The sequence below is a fragment of the Triturus cristatus genome, chromosome 8, assembly GCF_964204655.1.
Source record: "Triturus cristatus chromosome 8, aTriCri1.1, whole genome shotgun sequence".
Lineage (NCBI taxonomy): Eukaryota > Metazoa > Chordata > Amphibia > Caudata > Salamandridae > Triturus > Triturus cristatus.
The window spans coordinates 930,442,677-930,462,281 of NC_140591.1; the positions used below are offsets into that span (position 1 = coordinate 930,442,677).

Sequence of the window (19,605 nt, forward strand, 5' to 3'; positions counted from 1 at the left end):
GGTCAGGGAGGCGACTAACTGCTTGAATCTAGTGTTGGCAAGGTTCTCCAGGAGGCATGCAGTGTTCTCATCTTTGGGGTTGCTCAGGTGGAAGTTGAGGTTGCTAAGTAGGATGTAGTCGGTGGATGCGAGAGCCTGTGGTGCGATAAAGTGAATAATGGTATCGGTGAAGTGTGGACGGGGGCCAGGAGGTCTGTAGATGTGGGTCTAGCAGAGGGTGGTGTTGGGGTGGGCTGGACCTGAATGTGGAGGTGTTCCATGGTTGCCCGGAAGTCATCCAAGTCGAGTGGGTGGTCAGGCAGAGGCAGTCCTGAGACAATGCCTCCTCCAGTTTGGTTGGCGCGATCCTTGTGGGCGATCTTGTGGCCTTCAGGAATGACGATGGCGATGTCACGGCCTGAGCTGGTGTTCGTCCAGGTTTCCGTAAGGAAGGGGATGTTGGGGGAGACAGATTCAAGTAGGTCCCAGATTGCTGTGGCATTTCTGTGGAGGGAGCGCATGTTGAGGAGGATGCAGCTGGGCCGGTCAGGTTTGCAGTGGGTGTGCTGGGCAGAGCTGGAGTGCAGAGGTGGGTGAGAGTGCAGCTGCAGTTTTTGCAGGAGAAAGGTTCTTGGATGTCTTTCAGCGAAGCGAGGTGGCAGGTGGCATGGTCTCCAGTGATGAGTGAAAAGGGGGGAGCTGGCATCTGTCAGAGTCCCCCCAAGGCTTACCTTCCGCTTGGTGGGGTGATCCTGCAGAGGCGACAAGTACCACCACCCTGTTTCCCGCCTCACCCTAGTCGGGTTGAGCACCACCTAGGACAAGGGGGTACCCGGGGTAGAAGCCAGATAGGCGTGAGTCTAGGTGGTGCTGGGACACCAAGCTTGTGCGATGTCACGTGACCACCCTTAAGAGACCGATTCCCAGCTCCTGGTTCCAGGACAGCTGTGGCCGTAGGATTGACGTGCAGCTCAGCAGATGGTGCAACCAAAATTAATGAAACAAAACCAGCGCTCCTGCGCAAATAATATAGGTTCCCCTGTGCACCTATCCAACACTCTCCTGTGTTTTATGAAGGGAAATGGCATTTCCCCATAGTACCACCAGTTTGCCAATGCCTGCACGGGTTCTCAATCCTGCTAGTTAGGGATGTAACCAAAAATAAAGAAACAAAAACCAGCGCTCCTGCGCAAATAATAACTGTAGGACTTGTAACCAAATCCACCGTACACACGCCGGTGTGCAGTGGTAGGAGAAGAACACAGTGTCGAGGCTGCAGAGACAGACGTCCACCTAGCCTCGGTGCGCCCTCTGCTAAAGACAGTACCTGTGCCTTTCGAAGTCCGAAGCAGCGTCCCTTCTTCTGCGGTGTTCGAGAGATCCGGAGTGGCGTCTCTCCTTCCGCGGCGTTGGCGAGAATTCAAAGCGTTAGTCAGCCGGAGTTCCCGGAAGTGAGTATTTCGGCCTTCCGTTCTCGTCCGTGAGAAATAGACCGCTAACCCTCTTCCTCGGGTGGCGGTGCGGCTCGCGGAACCATGACAGCATCGCATTAGTGGAAAGTCCGAGAACCAGGATCCATAGCACTGGGCATGGTCCAGGCACAGATGGGTGCAAATGGGCCTGCCTTTGGTGCCCAGGAGGCATGCCCGCTGCACACGGGCGCCATTAAGTAGTGTGAAGGGGAGCGCTGGACAGCTGGGAGGTGGCAAACATGGTGTTAGAGAGGGGGGAGGGGCCATGGGGGTCAGGCAGGAGCACGGAGCAGATTAAGAAAAAAAAGTGAAAATAGAAAACGTGAAAACAGCAAAGTAAAGAGTGGAAAAAGCACAACAGAGTGCAAAAGAGGCAAAGAGGCAGAAAGCAAAAGGACAGAAAGCAAAGGATAGAAGGCAGACCAGCAGCTGAGGAAATGTGCTTCCCACAAATGCACCAGAGATGAGGCGCTGGCAGGAGCCCATGGGTGGAAGAGGGCCTCAACCCACCAACTAGCGAGGGTCAGTGAGCCTGCAAGGGGTGGCAGGTACCAGGCGGAGCTGCACAGGCAGGGAAGCAGATCACTGACAAGGTCAGTGAAGTTCTTCCTTTCCAGGCACAGCAGCCGCCATTAAGTAATGTGAGGGGGAGAGGAGGACAGGTGGGAGTTGAGCAGCTGGAAACGCGGTGCTACGAAGGTGGCGGGCCTTAGGGTCGAGCAATGGCAGAGGCACAGCGCAAAGCGAGGGGAAAAAATGAAAACAGCAAAACTGAAAACCACAAAGAAAAGGGCGAAAAAAACAAAGGAGGCAGAAAGGCAGGAAGCAAAAGGACAGAAAGCAAAGGACAGAAGGCAGACCAGCAGCAGAGCAAAGATGCTCCTCATTAGTCCACCAGGGATGAGGCACAGGCTGGAGCCAGCGGGTGGAGGAGGACCTCGAACCACCAAAAAGCAGAGGGTCCGTGAGCCTGCAAGGGGCAACAGCTATCAGGTGGAGCTGTGCAGCAAGGGAAGCAGATTACTGACAAGGTCAGTGAAGTTGCTCAATTAAACTGTGAATGCAAAATTGAAAGAGTTGGATGAACTGTAAATCTGTTTAATCCAAAACCTCTGAATTTTTAAGTCTTTGATAAGATTTTGTGACTCTCTTACACTGTATGTTTGCTTCTCTCCAGACCATTTTGGGAATCAGTGGGACACCTTGCTGGATGGTCGAATTTCATCCTGCAGTGTTTCAGTTGTGTAATATTCCCATGATATTTACAAAAGAAACATTGACATAAAAAGTTCAAATGCGAATCAAATGCATACATAGATGCCATTAACATGAAATCCTGACAGGAACGCAGCTCATAAGAACAGAATTATAATATTGGAGAACAACTTAATATATATCTTTTTATAGAATTACATATCACCTGTCAAAAAAATATTGTAAAGCGAATTTCATTCTTGAAATGTATTGCTGTTTCAATCTAAAGATTATTTTCCCTTAAAATAGGTTTCTGGATTAATAAACTATGGTTTTATAGCATTCATTGAAACACCAAATGTGACTGATTATGATGTCAGGCAGACCGTATCGGTCTGGAACCGCCCGACCATCAGTCTGCGGTTCAGAACTCGCAATTTGGATGCAGCTGCCCATAGGGGGCTCGGAAACATCCACTTCATTATGGCAGCTTGTGCAGCGTGCAGAAAAGACCAGCAGCACTAGCTGCCATTGTGAAATGGATGTTTGTAAACATCCCTTCACCGTGTGGCAGGCACCACACGGTGCTGGGCTGTTTAGGGGGCACATCCCCCCAGGCCCCAAAGTGGAGGGCCAGGGGGAAGATAATTTTCCGACAGCCTTTCCATGTCAGAAAGGCCGACATGGAAAGGCTGTCGGAAAATGACATCATAATCCTGACAGTGGAGCCGCATTCATTAGGTGTTTAAAGTGTCTTTACAACACATCGACAGGCTCCTAGAGCCTGTCAGAAGTGACGAGGATGATCCCTCCGCCCCCTGCATCATAATGAGACAGGCAGACCACAGGGGCTGATGTCGGTGGGTCCGATACCAACGTGAAGTTGGTGTCGGACCCATTCCCATCTTAATCAGCTCCTATGTAACCATATTTGCAATAGCCAATTCATGTAAATGAAATGCTCAAACAGCCACTCTGAGGCATATTTTTTCTGTCCTCTCCCGTATCACACATTAGACGTTTTTAGAACACTAAGTAAACCTAAGGCATAAACAATTTACTGTGGGAATCAAATTGCTGATAATTGTGTGCAGTCCATTTCACACACATACAATGTTTATGTTTCATAACAATTCAGCTAAACTCTAATTAAGAAGGAGAATAAAAAGGCTACTTAAAATCTGAGAACAATCAAGCATGACTTTCTATATTTGATTTTTTAACATTAGGTTTTGAGTTATTTTAAACTGAAATATTTTTTCTTAAACATTTAGCTTTCATCAATTTTCTTAGTAACCACATTCTTTTCCTAGAAATTTCAAGTGCTTTAGGGAAATCGATAATATATGATACCTCACTCATTTAAACATTTATTTTAGTCCCTAGAAGTTATAATGAGTCACCCTGAAGACAATCGGAATCAGATTCGCGAACTGGCCCAAACTTTAACAGATGGAAGAGTCCTAGATGAATTGATCAATGACAAGCTGGAGGCATTTAATACACGACGCGAAGAGCTCATACAAAAGGTGCGTGGTTTCTTTATTTATCTGTCAAACACAACTGCACATCCTCAAGTTTTTAACAAAATTGCCTTAAAAAAATGTTTTGTTTCTAAGTGTGATATTCATAAACGTACTTGTTGGTGCAACTTATATTTCCCTCTACTATAGGAAATTGATATGTTCTTTTAGCAGTTTCCGCACTTAACCATACACAAAACATTCCCATGGTTTATAGCATTAATTTTTATTTTTGCAATGCTTAACAGTTGTTATTGATTAGGTGTGCCTCATTAAACTTTGAATAAACATTTCATTTCATATCATAATTAGTCTTTAATTGAGGTGACCTTTTCTGTGCTGTTTAAAAATGTTTTTTCCTTTATGTATCAAAATGGCCTCTTTTTTACATTCTGCTGTTTGTAAAATAAAACATCCCAATTGTGTCTTTTCACAAATAATGTAGTTTCTATTAAAATGCAGTATGCGTCCAATGTTACGTGCTTTATTTAAACTCAAATTAGGTATGCAAATGTCCTAGTAGGAATTGAGATAGTAGTCAAATGTACCAAATGGACTATAAAGTTCATGCTGCCATATATTATATTGGTTATTTCCTGCCCCTTAAACAATGCAAACAGAACAAAATGGTAATCGTTTTGAATATAGTTTAAGTGTTTGACACAGAGGAACAACGTTTTTTATATGTTATAACATAGAGCACAGTTTCAAGGGCTACTGAAGGCTCTCTGTGCAAGGTATAATAAGCCCAAGACACGTGTGTGCCTATAACAAGGGAGAGGGCCATTAAAAATTGGTGGAGCCCAAAGCAGAAGGGCTTTAGAGCTGTTAGAACATTTCATCCTCCGAGTGTACAATGTTCTGAATAAACATGGCGAAACAATGAGATAATCACTGTAATTGTGGGAGAGAAGTTCTCTAGCAGCCACTATTTTGCCTTTGCCACTCTATTGTATTCAGTGGAGCTTCAAAATAAATACTCTAATTGAAGATTAAAATATGCACTGAATAATTATTTTGGAATTAATCTGCCCAAAGATGCTTTGGAAACAGATTAGTACCTTCATTAAACCCCACTGATCTTTTCCTTTATATCACCTAACTAAAGTTTTACAAACGCTAGAAACATAAATTCGTATACTTACAACTGTGATCGATATATTTTTTAAGCTTTACTGCGTTTACCAAAATCCTCAGGAGTAATCATGGAAATCTATCTAAACGAAGACTTCCTTCACTATTACAACTCCTCTAAACTCTAGTTGGTGTCAATCCTTAGATCATTGAAATCTTTTTTTTTCTTTTTTCTTGGAAAAATATTTCACTGATAGAGAAACACTGTCCCCTGCACCTCCTTGCATGACTGCACTGCACCCTTCCATTTTCGACTCGCGATCCGCCCGACATAATTCCCCGCCCGCCTCCCATTTACCCCCCACCATATCAGTATGGCGGGGGGTACAGCGGCGGACGGGAAGACCATCCGCCGCTTTCGCTTTTCTGCCCGGTCGACGAGTCGACTAGGCGGAAAAGGGTTTAATATGGTAAAGGTGTCTGCTAGACACCGCCATCCATATTTTTATGCAGGCGGGGAGCAGCCTTTCACCGCCACGGAAAGGCATGCGGGATTCAAATTCAGGGACCCGTTGCGGGCCCCCAGGAGGTTGGGGGGGGGGGGGGGAGTGCACATGGGGGATGCCTATGGTATCCCCTGCATTTGCATGCACAATGCGGCAGGCACCATGCGGTGACTGCTACGTTGTGCATGCAAATGCACAACATGCATTTTTGGCATTGCGGCGGCTGATGCTGAAAGCACCGCCTGCCGCAATGTAAAAAATGCAGGATGCACCCGCCAGTGTGGCAGGAGCATCCTAATCACCCCCACGGGACCGCCACACTTATGGCAGGCGGTCCCTTTTTACCTCAGGATGGCGGGCGGACTTCATCCTAATGATGCCCAAAGTTTCAACAAACTTTTTAAAAGCATATTTATGTGTGTTTTAATGCCCTGAAAGTGCATAAAATCTGAATAATTTATTAGTTCTGATCTTGTGGTGTTCCATGCTAAATGTTTATGAATTTTGAAAAGGAGGGCATGTTTTCTTAAATAATAGTTGTTTTACATAGTATGGGACATCAGTACAGCTTGCATGATTGCCTACTGGTTGCATACTCCTGCATCTGCCCTCCCTTCCAACTCCTTCAGGTTTGCGCTCAATATTTTCAAACTAATCAAACATTTTCCCCTTTCATGCTCTATATACAAAAGCAGATCTTCTATTGTTTTTTCTAGTAGTAGACTCCTACTTTTCTAGGCATGACTGAAGGTACAAAAACATCAGTCACATGTCTGCTTGTGGATGCTGTGCTCGAAGTTTACTTTTTTGTTTTTGTAATTAGCAGTTTAAACCACTGCTAAGCTCTATGTAGTAACTAGATAGTGAAGCCAAGATATAAACCCTCAAATAATTACCCAATAGAGGTACAGCATCCTGAATTGTACCAAATTAGGCTTATAATGCATCAAGCACAAAGTCAGAAACTAACTTTCAACCTATCTTTCACGTTATTTCCTAACAATAACAGTTGTGTAACATAGTGAACAAATGCTTTTAAGAGCATATATATATAAGTATTTGCCATGTATACATTACTAAATGTCAAATATGTTTGGCAGTTGTCATGTGGGAATCTCAGTGAGATAATATAATGTTGTTATGAAAATCATGAACTATTGTAAACATGTATATGGCTTCCATTGCCAGTTCTTTGTCATTGACATACTGCACAAGAAAAATGAGTACATACTCTTATGTTGTGAGCATGTATAAGTGGCTCCAAAAAGTTGATTGCAGGCTACCAGTAGCTCACAGAAACCTTCAGAGTAGCTCCCAGCCTTGAGTTCGCTTTTAACTAAGGTTTGCGATAATTGAATGTTGTGGTTTTTTTTTTAAGGAAAGGCTATGTTTATTTCGCATTTCGCTGCAGATATCAAAGCTTGATAATGAGCAGTGCTCCATTCAGATTTATCACCCATGTCGATCACACAGGTTCAGAACTGAAGCACTAAGGTATTTAACTCTTAAATAAAAGTCCATCTCAACTCAATATTGGAGCATGAGAACAAAATGATATTTCTGAATGCTTTTAAATGAAAGAAAATAAAAATGAAGAGTTAACTTTATGTTTAGGTTAACTCTTCATTTTAATGTTCTCCCATTTCAAAGTGTCACATTTAAAAACAGCAGGAATCTTGCTCCCAGTGGTTGGTAGGCACAGTGCCATATTTGTAACTGAAAAATACAGTAATTTAATTTTAAATGGGAGATTTAAAATGAAGAAAATATTTCTATGAATCATTGTCTTAATGTTTTTCTCTAATTTAAATTAAGCAAATTAAGTCATAATGTTGTATAAAGCATGCTTCTTCACTTTAAATTCCTCACATTTAAACAAATTACTGTATTTTCCTGTTTCAAATATGCCACCATGCCTATAGGCCACTAGGAGTAATATGCCTGCTGTTTGTAAAGACACTTTGACTTGGGGAAAAAATTAAAAAGATGAGTTTTATGTAATGCATATAAACATAAAGTTAAATACCTGTATGTTTGTGTTGTGCATGTAACAGTAAAAGAAGCGTCTCCCGACCAGGAACACGTCCCCTAAGTGCACTGCTGTTGGTCCAAATGAATGGACTTCACAAATTCACATATGTAATCCAATGGACATAATGTTTAAGAAAAAAGTTTAAATCCAAAAGCAGTATCCTTGTCCAAAACAACTCAAGGTTTATTCAGTCATCCTGAATCTCGTCAATTTCCATATGTACATTCCATGTCTCAATCAGGATATAAACGTGTATAACCATTCCTTATTCCATGAACCCAAAGCATTTTGGGCTGGTTTAGCCCTTCATCAGGGGTAGGTTCATTACTCTCTTGTGTTTAAACGAAGCTCCACGACATTCCAGAGCGGTGAAAAAGTCCAGGTTCATGGAATAAGGAATGGTTATACACTTTTATATCCTGATTGAGACAGACATACACATACATCCCTTTCATTCTCACACATGTTCATACATCCCCACACCCATGCACTCACTGACGCACATCACAACCCTATTTTAGTACCCCAGTCACAGTATTTTGTTCAAACTGTAGTTTTGGGCTCCCTGGACTTTGGTTTTAAAGTCAATGAAGCTGGGTGAGGGGGTGTCTGGTAACAATGGGCAAGTAACATGTGCTTCAGTAGCTCATGACGATTTTCTCTGATCAGAAGTAGCTCTCATTACAGACATGGTTGGAGACCCCTGGTGTATACATTTTACTTACTGTGAAGGGAACTGGCTGTTTCTGACGCCTCTTGCGTTTCTTTGCTGCTCCCTCTCACCAGCCCCATATACAGACACTTGCAGAAGGTGAACTGACCTCTGCAAGTTTTAAACTGAACGTTTTGCCAAGTTTTTCAGGTTTACAGCATCTTCATATCTGTAGACATTATACTAATCCATAGTGATGTAATCATACCAATGGTAAGGTGATATGTAATGTCACCAGTGATGTCATTAATATCATTAGCAATATAACCTGTTACTTTATATGCAAGCTCAAGTGAAGAGGATGTTTAGTGGTTGACATTGTGTAGTTAAGATTAATCAAAGCTTACTAGTGAAAAGTTATTTTTGATTTGCCTATTACTCTGGGTCTTATGCAGGGATCTGGTGAAAAGGATGCACTCACTTACCAAATACAGCTTAGATCTGGCATGTCAATTTGGGTGAATTTCCATGCAAATGTAAAAAAGGTTAATAAAGGGTTGAAAGATATTTGTTTCTCAGTATTAGCTCCCAATGGTAATGTTGTTCACTAAGACAGCAGAAAACACACAGAATGGATTTATGCCAAACTTGCTATTAAAGCAGATTGTTTACTAGAAAGCATGCTTTTTGTGGTAAGGTGTTAATCTGCCAAGTCATTTTGAGAAACAAGAGTTACAAAAAGTCAGTCACAGTTTAGTTTTTCAATTCGTGACTTGCTAATGAAAGGAATCTAAACCATGTCACAATAAATCTATCACTTTGACGGTGTTCACAATCATTCTACTTACTTTTTGTACTGAGGCCCAGACACCATTTTAATGAATATCTAAGTTTCAGAAAATGTATTTGGAAGTTTCAGAAAATTTGCCATTCTAACAGAGAAAAGCATAGGCATCGAGTCTATATTGGATGCATGCCCTAATAGTATGCAAGCGTCGCTGGTTGAAGGGCCAAGCCTTTCAGCCAACCCCACTTTGCAGGCTGCGCGCAGAGCAGAAGATGTACAAGGCAGGTGAAGCAGCGTACCATTAAACAGCAAAAATTCACTGATGATAACACAGTTAAATGTTAATGTTTGTTCAGTGAACAGAAAAATGTCCGTTATGGTATGCAAGCAACAATACATACTTTGACTGATTTCTCCACCTGCTCTAGGTAAATAGCAACAGGGGGCTACAGGTATGTAATGCTTTAGGTTGTGCTTTTCATAAGGTTCATGCACAATAAACTGAACCATTATAAATTGGTTATATTTATTTTTATTTTTAAGACAGGTGACAATAGTGACTGTGTAGTTATGTTTAGGCCAGACTTTCCTTAAAATGTTTTTTTTTCAATATTCAGTTTAATTTTATTGATTTAGATCTCCTACGAGATTAAAATATAATTCCATCTCTTTCTATAAAATTCTTCTACACACATATTTTAAAAAGCTCATTTTAAAACATGAATAAAATAGATCTCATACATTTTTACAATTTATAACAAGTAAATTCATTCTGTGGGCTTTTACAAAAAAGCGATCAGATAAGTGGTGGAGGAGAGGTTATGTCTAAACACAATAGGTTTTATAAAAATGATTTCTAGCCTTTACTACCTCCTTATTGGAACATAAAGTTACAAAATGTGTTAAATCTTGGGTTCCATGATTGCATTTGTCGCAAATCCCACTAGCTTCATCTAGGTTACTCCAAATTCTTGTATAAGCTTTTAGAGGGAGTATACCTAGTCTCATTATGATGCTACATCTCCTGATACTATGCTCCAAAGTACATTTTACATATTGTTGAGGGATCTCATAGCTTAATCGGGGAGTCATATTTTTCAAAAAAGTGCTTCAAGTGTACTGGTGACTAGGATTGAAGGATGGTTTCCATACAATGAAAATATTCTAAAGCTGTTTTAAGATTTATTTGGAAAGCATTATATTTTTTTCCTTGACTCAAAAGTTTTGTGTTTCAATAAAGCCCCTAAAGAGCCTTCTTCAGCGTGTAATAGTTTAAAAGCCCATCTGATTATGTTGAGTAGAGCTATTGATAATGTACTTTCGATAGCTAGTTCTAAGCGAAGGATCTGTACTGGAACAGCCTGACTCAATAGGGTTATTTGTCATAATAATTTGTTTTCGCTGTTATTCAGTACGCTCCATTTAGCTATAGGAATATACTGTGTAGCATAGATCATGGTTGGAGGGATTTTTGCACTATAAACTTCTAAAAGAGCTTTAAATTTCCTTAGTGCATTTGTATGTGCTACTGCTTTTTTGTTCATCTGATATAGGTGGGAACAGACTTCTAGGGTTTGCAAAAAGACCCACCAGAGATAAGTATAGGCTTTTGCCACCTCTATTGTTTTATCATGTAATTACCATTTGTATTGGGTATGGTGTTTCCTACCCTTAAATGATTCTACCTTAGTCTTAGAGATATTCACCTTTAGGTGGTTTGTTTCTGAATATTTTTGTAAGGGCATTCATTTTTCTCTGTACGCCCAATGGTGTAAGGTCGAAGAGTACCACATTGTTGGCATACATTAAAACATACATATTTTCTGAAGCTACTCTAGGAGGGAAATTATTTACATTTTGAAAAATCTCTGGTAAATCACTTATATAAAGCGAGAACAAGAGGTGAGCTAATAGGCAACCCTGCTTTAGGCAATTATGAGTCGAGATCTTGTGAGACAGGCCTTTGTCACCTCCCATCTGGACTTTACACCATGTTGAAGTGTGTAGGGCTACTATCAGCCTCAAAAGTGAACCCAACATCACTATTTCCTTTAGTTTCCTCCAGAGAGATGGTCTGTCGATCCTATCAAAAGCTGTCAAGAAGTCGACAAAAAGGCTATATATTACTTGAGATTTAAATAGGACATACTTATCAGTAAATAACTGTAGAATACCTATATTATGTATCGTAGAATGATTGGGCCGAAAGCCCGCTTGGAACTTCAGGATGATGCCCCTGAGAAAGCCCAGTCTCTTAGATGCTCAAGAATTCTTGCAGTAAATATTTTCCTTTTACGTCCAGAAGTGAAATTTGCCAATAGTTTCAGTATTGGAATGATGATACTCTTGTCCATGAATACAGAATTTGAACAGTGGCATAACAATGTCAATATAAAATTGCCACCATTTAAAATGTAATTAGCCTACTCAAAAGGGTTCATAAGCTTTGGCAAGGCAGGTTTAGGAATCTTTGGTTATTGATACAGAAAAAACAGCTATGATGTTCAATCTATGGGGTGTAAGATACATGTATAGTTTAACTGAGTGAATTTAAATCTATTGTTTCTTGATACTTTTAGATCTGCTCCAAGATCTGGTCCCACTCCTTGTTCCTAAGCGGTCTGTCCTGTATGTTCTCCCATCTTGCGCGCAGCGTGAGTAATTCATCATTAGAAGTCAATAAGAGGGCCTGGTAAAGCCAGGATATAAGCCAGTGGCCTTTTCCTAATTGAAGAAGGACCTACCTAAGTGTTTTCCCAAATGTCCCTCTTACTAGTACACTATCAACTAGAAATTGAGTTTGTGGAAGGCCCTCTCCTTCCACCATCAAGTCCAAACTTCTGAATTTCCCATCAATGTAGCAACCCCCTCAAATGCCCATACCCACAGTCGTCGACTCCTATAGACTCTGTTCTGAAAAAGAATCCTCCCTCTTTCTATGGGAAGTCCTACCAAAAGAGCATAGGTGCATACAGTGGATTCTGTTAGGTTTTTTGACAATCCATTTCCAGAATCTTATTGCTATTTTTAGATGACTCTGGTGTGGAGCACCTCCATCTCCACTCCCAGTATCATTGATGCCAGTGCTCCATTTCACCGCTGCACTCTCATATCTCCCAACTCCAATAGATTGACTCCTGCAAGCCATTTAGCTATCCACTGGCTCTGGGCAGCCAGATAATATTTTTCATAATCTAGGATCTCAAGGCCCACCCTCTCTAGTAGGGCGATGCAGATATTGTCGCACCACCTTCTGTCTGTCCTCATTGCAGACCACGTTCCTAAGTACTGTGTTCTTATTCTTGAACTAACTCAAAAATGGGGAGGCTCACAAAATAATTCTATACCCTAAATGACCACCAGATTAATGAACTGAATCTGAATTTGGGAATCCTCAATGGATGATGAGAGAAAATTCTCTGTTGTCCGATAGTGTACCTTTATTTTTTTTACTTGGGTTCACAAAACCTCTGTGGATTTGTGAATCTTTGGAGAATCTGCAGATTAACTATCCAGATATTTCTAAAATGTACCTCTTCATGTCCAAAATGGAGCAATTTTGAAATGCCTCTTACTATAAAAAAAGTACTCAACACATTTTCACCAAACCACGAAAAGGCATTCAAACTTATAGACAGGCGGTGCTGGCCTGCTTTGACCCAACTGCCACGCAATTAAACTGTTGCTTCACAAGAGTTCTCAATGTATTAGAAATGAGACTGGCTCAACTGCCACATTTCAATGGAAAAACAGGAGAACAATTTGATGGAGCTGATTTATTAGACTAAATGCAATATCTGATTAACTGTTTAAGACCCATTCACCTATGGTGGATCTGTCCAGGCCACTACAAGCCCCTGAAAGCCTTGCACCAGTGACTAGCACTCACTACATATACATAAATTCATGCTTTTAAAAGTCTAACATATAGAGCAAAATTTCACTAGTTATGTTTACAACTGTTGCACTCTTGCTTTATTCAGAAGATCCTCTCAGTCTTCACTGGTCCACAGGACACATTAACAAAAGACATTAATATAACGGTCTCTTCGGAATAGTGACCATCACAACCCTGCCTTCATGCCGCCTAAGAACGCTACTTTTTATAATAAGCATGGCACAAAGCAATATAATTGCTACTGCATTATGACTTTTTAATTGGAAACTGTTTAGTTTTTCTTTTTTCGTAGTCTGTAAGCATTTTTATAATCTGCATTTTTAACTGTAATGGCTCATAATTCACTTTTCTCCATTTTATTTCTTTTAAACAACCTGCCTAATTCATGTTTGAAGATGTTTATAACTTCATGTACATGCAACGGTTTTTATTAATCAATCATAATAAACTTACTTACATAATTTAGCAGGGATTGAAAATCATCCAACAGAGTGTTGGTAACAAATGCGAGTGCAACTCCAGACAAACATGAGAGAGGTTGAGCGAATCGAGGGCAGTTGTGGGTGATAGATTTGCCCGAGGCATTTCAAGGAATAATGGAGATGGATTGCAATGTGATCACCAGTCAGTGTTTAGTGAGAATGAGAGTTGACCAACAAGCGATCCAACCAGGGAAAGCCATTGTCAAACAGCTCAAGATAAGAGTGGGAAAATATGAGCTCCATAATATGGCCAGCAGAGTGGATACAAGCACCACCTGTTTAAACTCAAAACATTATACATTAGGGAGAAAGTGTATTCCATCAGAGAAAGAGAAACATTCCCCTAGATGCTAAAGTCACCAATGACAATGGTCAACCTTACATTGGGATAGTGTGGCTAACAATTCCCAGAAATGAATGGAGATGCAATAGAACAGCTAACTAGAGCGCGTATGCACTAAAATAAAAGAAATCGCAAAAAAAGTGGTCACTCTGTAATGACATAACATGACACCAGACATTCACAGTTGTGAGATATTAGACGGCTGCCTAACCAGTCATTCACCTGTCCAACTTTGAATATAGTGGGGCTTGTGGACAGAAAGTCTCAGTAGACTCATCCCATATTCACTGAGCAGCAGGGAAAGCCATGATCAGGGACTTGATCATGTGTGACGCAACTCCAAAACATTATCAGAAAAGGGGGCAATCAGAAGTGTTCAAATTGAAGGATTTTGAAAAAACTGATATTAACCCTAAGTCCTCAATGCAACACAAAGGTTGAATATGCCCTATATCGCTTGAAATCCCTACACTATTAGCTGAGTGAGAAGGCTGGGCACTTCCTAGCAGTCCAATTCCGACAGATGGAGACATTTTGTGAGGTCCCTGTGGATAAAGATCAGAGTTGGCACCCTGATTTGCCTCCAACAATGAATCACCAATGCTTTTGCAGAATACTACACAGACCTAAATAAATCGGTAAATTATACTGCTGCAGAAGAAACCATTTTCAATAGGCTGCACCTTCTGAGGCTTACAGAGGAGGGTAGAGGGCTGTTGGAGGGTGAAATTACTAAAAGAGAAATACCCACAGCTGTTTCTTGTTTACCATATAATAAATCACTGGGACAAAACTGGTTGCCAAGTGAATTTTATAAATGTTGAATGGAAAAATTAATTAATACACTCTGTGAAGTATTTATAGAAGTGCAAATAGCAGAATCATTGACCTTCTTATAAATAAAGCTCTCTTATTGGATAGACATCTTACAGTACAGCAGCTATTGTCTGATATCCATGCTGAATATTGATTTCAAAGTGGCAATGAAGGTGCTGGCAAGAAATCTTAGGAAGCTGAGCAATCAAACACAGGCAGAGTTTGTGCTTGGCAGATCTAGGCACCACATGTGACTGCTGTCACAGCTCCTTTGGGTTACTAAAGATGCTAATAATTAATCTATGCAGTACAAAAGGAGGTGGTGATGGACGGAGCATCAGAACCAATCAAACACTAACACCCAGTCAACAGATCTGGGTTTAATCCATCACCGTTCTTTAGCCCACTCTGCCACCCCAGTTCAGACATGGCCATATGCAAATCAGTCTGACCCTGTGCCTCATGGGAACAGTCCAGCCCGAACTGCCAAGCCATGCTGGGTTCAAACTGGAACGGTATGGTGAGCAACAAAACGATGGATTTAGGCCCAGATCTCTGTACTGGGGTGAATGTATGACATTGTTCTGCATTTTGTCTATCAATTGTTGTTTTTGCATTTCTCACCCCGGGTGGGAAGGGTATGCCCAGACGTGGGTCCCGTGCTCTCCAAGCCACTGGAATCAAGCTATCCTGGCTGAAGAGGGGTGAAACCCCGAAACCGGTCCTAGGAAGCTTGTTTCCAGTCCAGGGAGGACCTGGCTTGGCAGTTCGGGCTGGACTGTTCCCATGAGGCACAGGGTCAAGACTGATTTGCATATGGCTGGGTTCAAACTGGAACGGCATGGTAGGCACAAAACGATGGATTTAGGCCCAGATCTCTGTACTGAGGTGAATGTATGACATTGTTCTGCATTTTGTCCATCAATTGTTGTTTTTGCATTTGTCACCCCGAGTGGGAAGGGTATGCCCAGACGTGGGTCCCGTGCTCTCCATGCCACTGGAATCAAGCTATCCTGGCTGAAGAGGGGTGAAACCCCGAAACCGGTCCTAGGATGCTTGTTTCCAGTCCAGGGAGGACCTGGCTTGGCAGTTCGGGCTGGACTGTTCCCATGAGGCACAGGGTCAAGACTGATTTGCATATGGCTGGGTTCAAACTGGAACGGCATGGTGAGCAAAAAAACTATGGATTTAGGCCCAGATCTCTGTACTGCGGTGAATGTATGACATTGTTCTGCATTCTGTCCATCAATTGTTGTTTTTGCAATAATTAATCTATGGCTTTATCTCTTAGTGCCGAGAAGGTGTTCAAAAGCATCAAGTGATGATGTTGTTGCTTAAACTGTTAGCTATATCACTCCCATCTGCACAATGGGAACTGTGGAGGTATTCTGTGGAATGTTTAGAGATACACCGAGGGACCCTAAAGGGATGTCCCTTATCAGCCCATTAATTTGTAGAGGTTGTTGAGCCCTAGTGGTAAATAATATATAATTCTGAAGTGATAGTGGGGCTAGACACAGCATCCATCAAATTAAGACCCTACTAAAAACAGATTATATTTTATTAATGCTAATGGTCTTAGAAATGTTAGTACCGGAGATAATAGCAGACTCCTCCCACATATTGGGATTTAGAGTGAATTGGGAGAAAAGCAATGATATGCCTCTATCAAGAATAACAACGGCGCACTACATAGAGGGCTTTAATTTTCAGTGTACACCACAATAAATAAAATATCTAGAGGTTTTTCTGAATATGGGCTAACTAATATGGTTAATGAAAAGATCCTTTCACTTATAACGGAAATGAAGAATGGCTTTACCGGATGGTCACACAAGCAGCTCTTCATGTAGGGCGTGAGCCCAGCAGTGTAGATTCTGGTAGTGCCTCACTTTAATTATATAATGGGAATTCTCTGAATTTTAATACTCCCCAGAACTCTAATAAAGATTGATGTCTAGTCACTCATTTGTATGGGAATCCATGAGACTGTGGCTAGAACCTCAAAAGTTGATAGCTGATAGACAATCAGGTGAGATTGGCCTACAGTGCAAGGAATATTGGCACACGGTATTTCAGCTCTCTGAACTAGTGCATATGACATCCACAGACAGATAAACACAGTTGTGGGCACAATTATAAAGACATTTAACTGGGAATAAAAAATACAACAGAACATTGTAAGGGATGCTCCAATCTTGAAAGCTGACCAACAACCCTATGATACAATCTATAATGCAGACCTGGATAACAGGTTCAAAATACTGAAAATTCACCCATGCCTACATAGATAGGCAACCATAAGGAACAACTCCACTCTATGCATAGACAATCGAATATTCTGATGGCCACACTGAGAGGCAAAAGTTATTAATACTACAGAACATCTGATAACAGATGATAATCTTAAGTTATTTCCTGCCCTCCAAAATGAGTTTCGGATCAAACCACGACACGTTTGGGAATACACAAAACTAAGAGGATGTCTACTCAAGGTGTTAGGAACATAGGCCTTGGATATACCTGAATCACCTATAGTTCCATACATGCATATGAAGGGGTCACAAGGAAGTAATGTCAGAACTCTTCAATATGATAGTTCAGTACATCTGTTCTAAACCCACACAAGCTTATTTAAGAATGAAATGGCAAACTTACTTAAACCACAACTATAAAGAGGGAGAGTGGGAGGAAATCCTAATAAGGCATGATTTTTGTTTCTATGAGGCTAGACCAAAACATAGCTATTTCACGAATATACAGAATTGGTACTGCCCCTACACAAGCTTAATAGGACAGGGCAGAACTGAACCTAGGTTGCAGGATATGCCAACAAACTTATTGTGATAGAATACATATCCTATGGCAGCGCCAGTCGATCCAGTCATAGTGGACAGTAGTCTGCCATACTCTGGAAGATAGCTTATAGTATCCAATCGATCAGACGGCTAAGGTGGCACTATATTATATGACACCATGGAGATGGAGGGCAGGACCTTGAATCATATATGCTGGCTCTTGACAGCCTTAGTCATTGCAATATTGTTTATTTTGAGGCATTGGCAAGCACCTACTGCTCCAACATATGAATAATGGATGATTGAGATGCACCGCTTTTTATAAGTCTATGGTCAGCCTTCTTGGCTCAAGTTCGGCAGAATGGATAGGTCTATGGCTTGACGGTAGGCACCTACAGCCATGCAAAGTAGATAAATGAAGAGCAATATGAAGCCCAAAGGCTTAATTGCAGAGGTGTATATAAAGCCACATATGGATGTGAATCTGACCTTAGGTAACAGTCCTGAATTAGAGGGCTAATGGGTTTCTTCCTGAATAATAGAATGATACATAGGAATACTTATCTAGATTCTCGAGGCCATTTCTTATTCTTACCCTGACAAACAATCAGAATCAAATGGAGGACCATAATTGTTACAGAAGAACACTGTATATTTGTTGAAATTGATATCTAAAGGGATTCTAGGTTCTGGAATTTGGAAAATTAGACTAAAAGGGGGACGGGGTAGAATAAATAAATATATCCACAAAGCTAGGGTGGAGGTAAGGGACATGGCATTGGCCCTCATGGAGTGGCTGTCTAGGGGAACTGAGACCAACTGCACTGGGGTTTACATCTGAAACTGGTTTTTGTCACAAAAAATATGAAGATAACAAGGAGTATTGTAACAATGACCCTATATGGTTAGGGCTATGAGGCCTAGTGAGCAAATGAATATCCAAGACCCACGTTTGAAAGTGCTAATGGAACATTCAAATATATTAATGCAGCAGTCCACTCTGCATCAGATTACTGTTTAGTTTACATTTAAATTGTACTTTATTTCTTTTGATTACTTCACAGATTCTGGTTCATTCCTTCTTCATTTCCCCCTTTACTGTCTTTCAGAGCAGAAAAGTTGTGGCATGGCTATCATCCTCAGTTCCATATGATATATTTATATATTACAATCCTTATAATTCATAAAGATTACAAGGGATGATTACTTGTTGTCAAGATGAGAAGTTACTGCATTATGCTTTACCTTGGAATGTTCAGATATTTTATGATTGTACGATGATCATCTCCAAGATTCTAATGATGTCATAATTTTGCACGAGATGCTATATCGATTTCTCCTGAGATTTTATATGTCCTTAGTTTTTAACTTTGAATTATTGTGAGAAAATGGCTTTTTGGAAATTCACCCCCACTCTGTGCCCCACTTTTTGACTGTTAGGTACTGGTGTAAAGACTGTGTAATTCACTGATCCCTACTGACTAGGCCTCAGTGCATGTGTTCTGACCCTTAAAAGTGTAAAGGCCCAATTCACAAAGGGCCTCCGCAGTTGTGGAGGAGGCCCCGCAGTCATGGAGGGACTTATGTACTGCATTTACCCATTGCTGGGCCCCTACCACGAATGCATGCTCCCCACTATTACTGGGGAGGCTTCACCACAAATGTGGTGGGCCTATGTGAATCGGGCCCTGTGTTTAATTGGATTATACCTAATTGGCATAGGTTAATTTATTTATAATTCCCTGTTATATGGAACCAAGAGTACCCACCCAAGGCCTCTAAGTTAAACTTTCCCTCATGGACTGCAGCACCTATTGTGCCACTACATTTGTGAAAAGTGAAGTATTGTTCCCAGCTTGCCAAGGCAGGCTGGTAGAGCAGTTTTAAACTGCTAAGTTGATTTTTCAATTTAAAATAATAGTAAAGCCAAAGCCTTCCTTTTTAATATATATAAACATGACCATTAAGTCTTGCCTAATGCTCCCTAAGACAGGGTGCTGATGATTGAAAAGTAGAAAAGTGTTTTTCCATGTCCTGGTAGTAGAAACA

At 41.1% G+C, this 19,605-nt stretch overlaps 1 protein-coding gene across 14 annotated transcripts in view; it reads left to right on the plus strand.

Annotated features, from left to right (window-relative positions):
• The window catches only part of DMD (dystrophin), a 7,596,173-nt gene that overhangs the window by 3,182,738 nt on the left and 4,393,830 nt on the right, over nucleotides 1–19,605 (plus strand). For all 14 annotated transcript variants that reach the window (XM_085622447.1, XM_085622454.1, XM_085622449.1 and 11 more), the window contains one exon: nucleotides 4,025–4,174. In XM_085622447.1, the coding sequence (XP_085478573.1) occupies nucleotides 4,025–4,174 (150 nt within the window). The remainder of the gene's footprint in view (nucleotides 1–4,024; nucleotides 4,175–19,605) is intronic.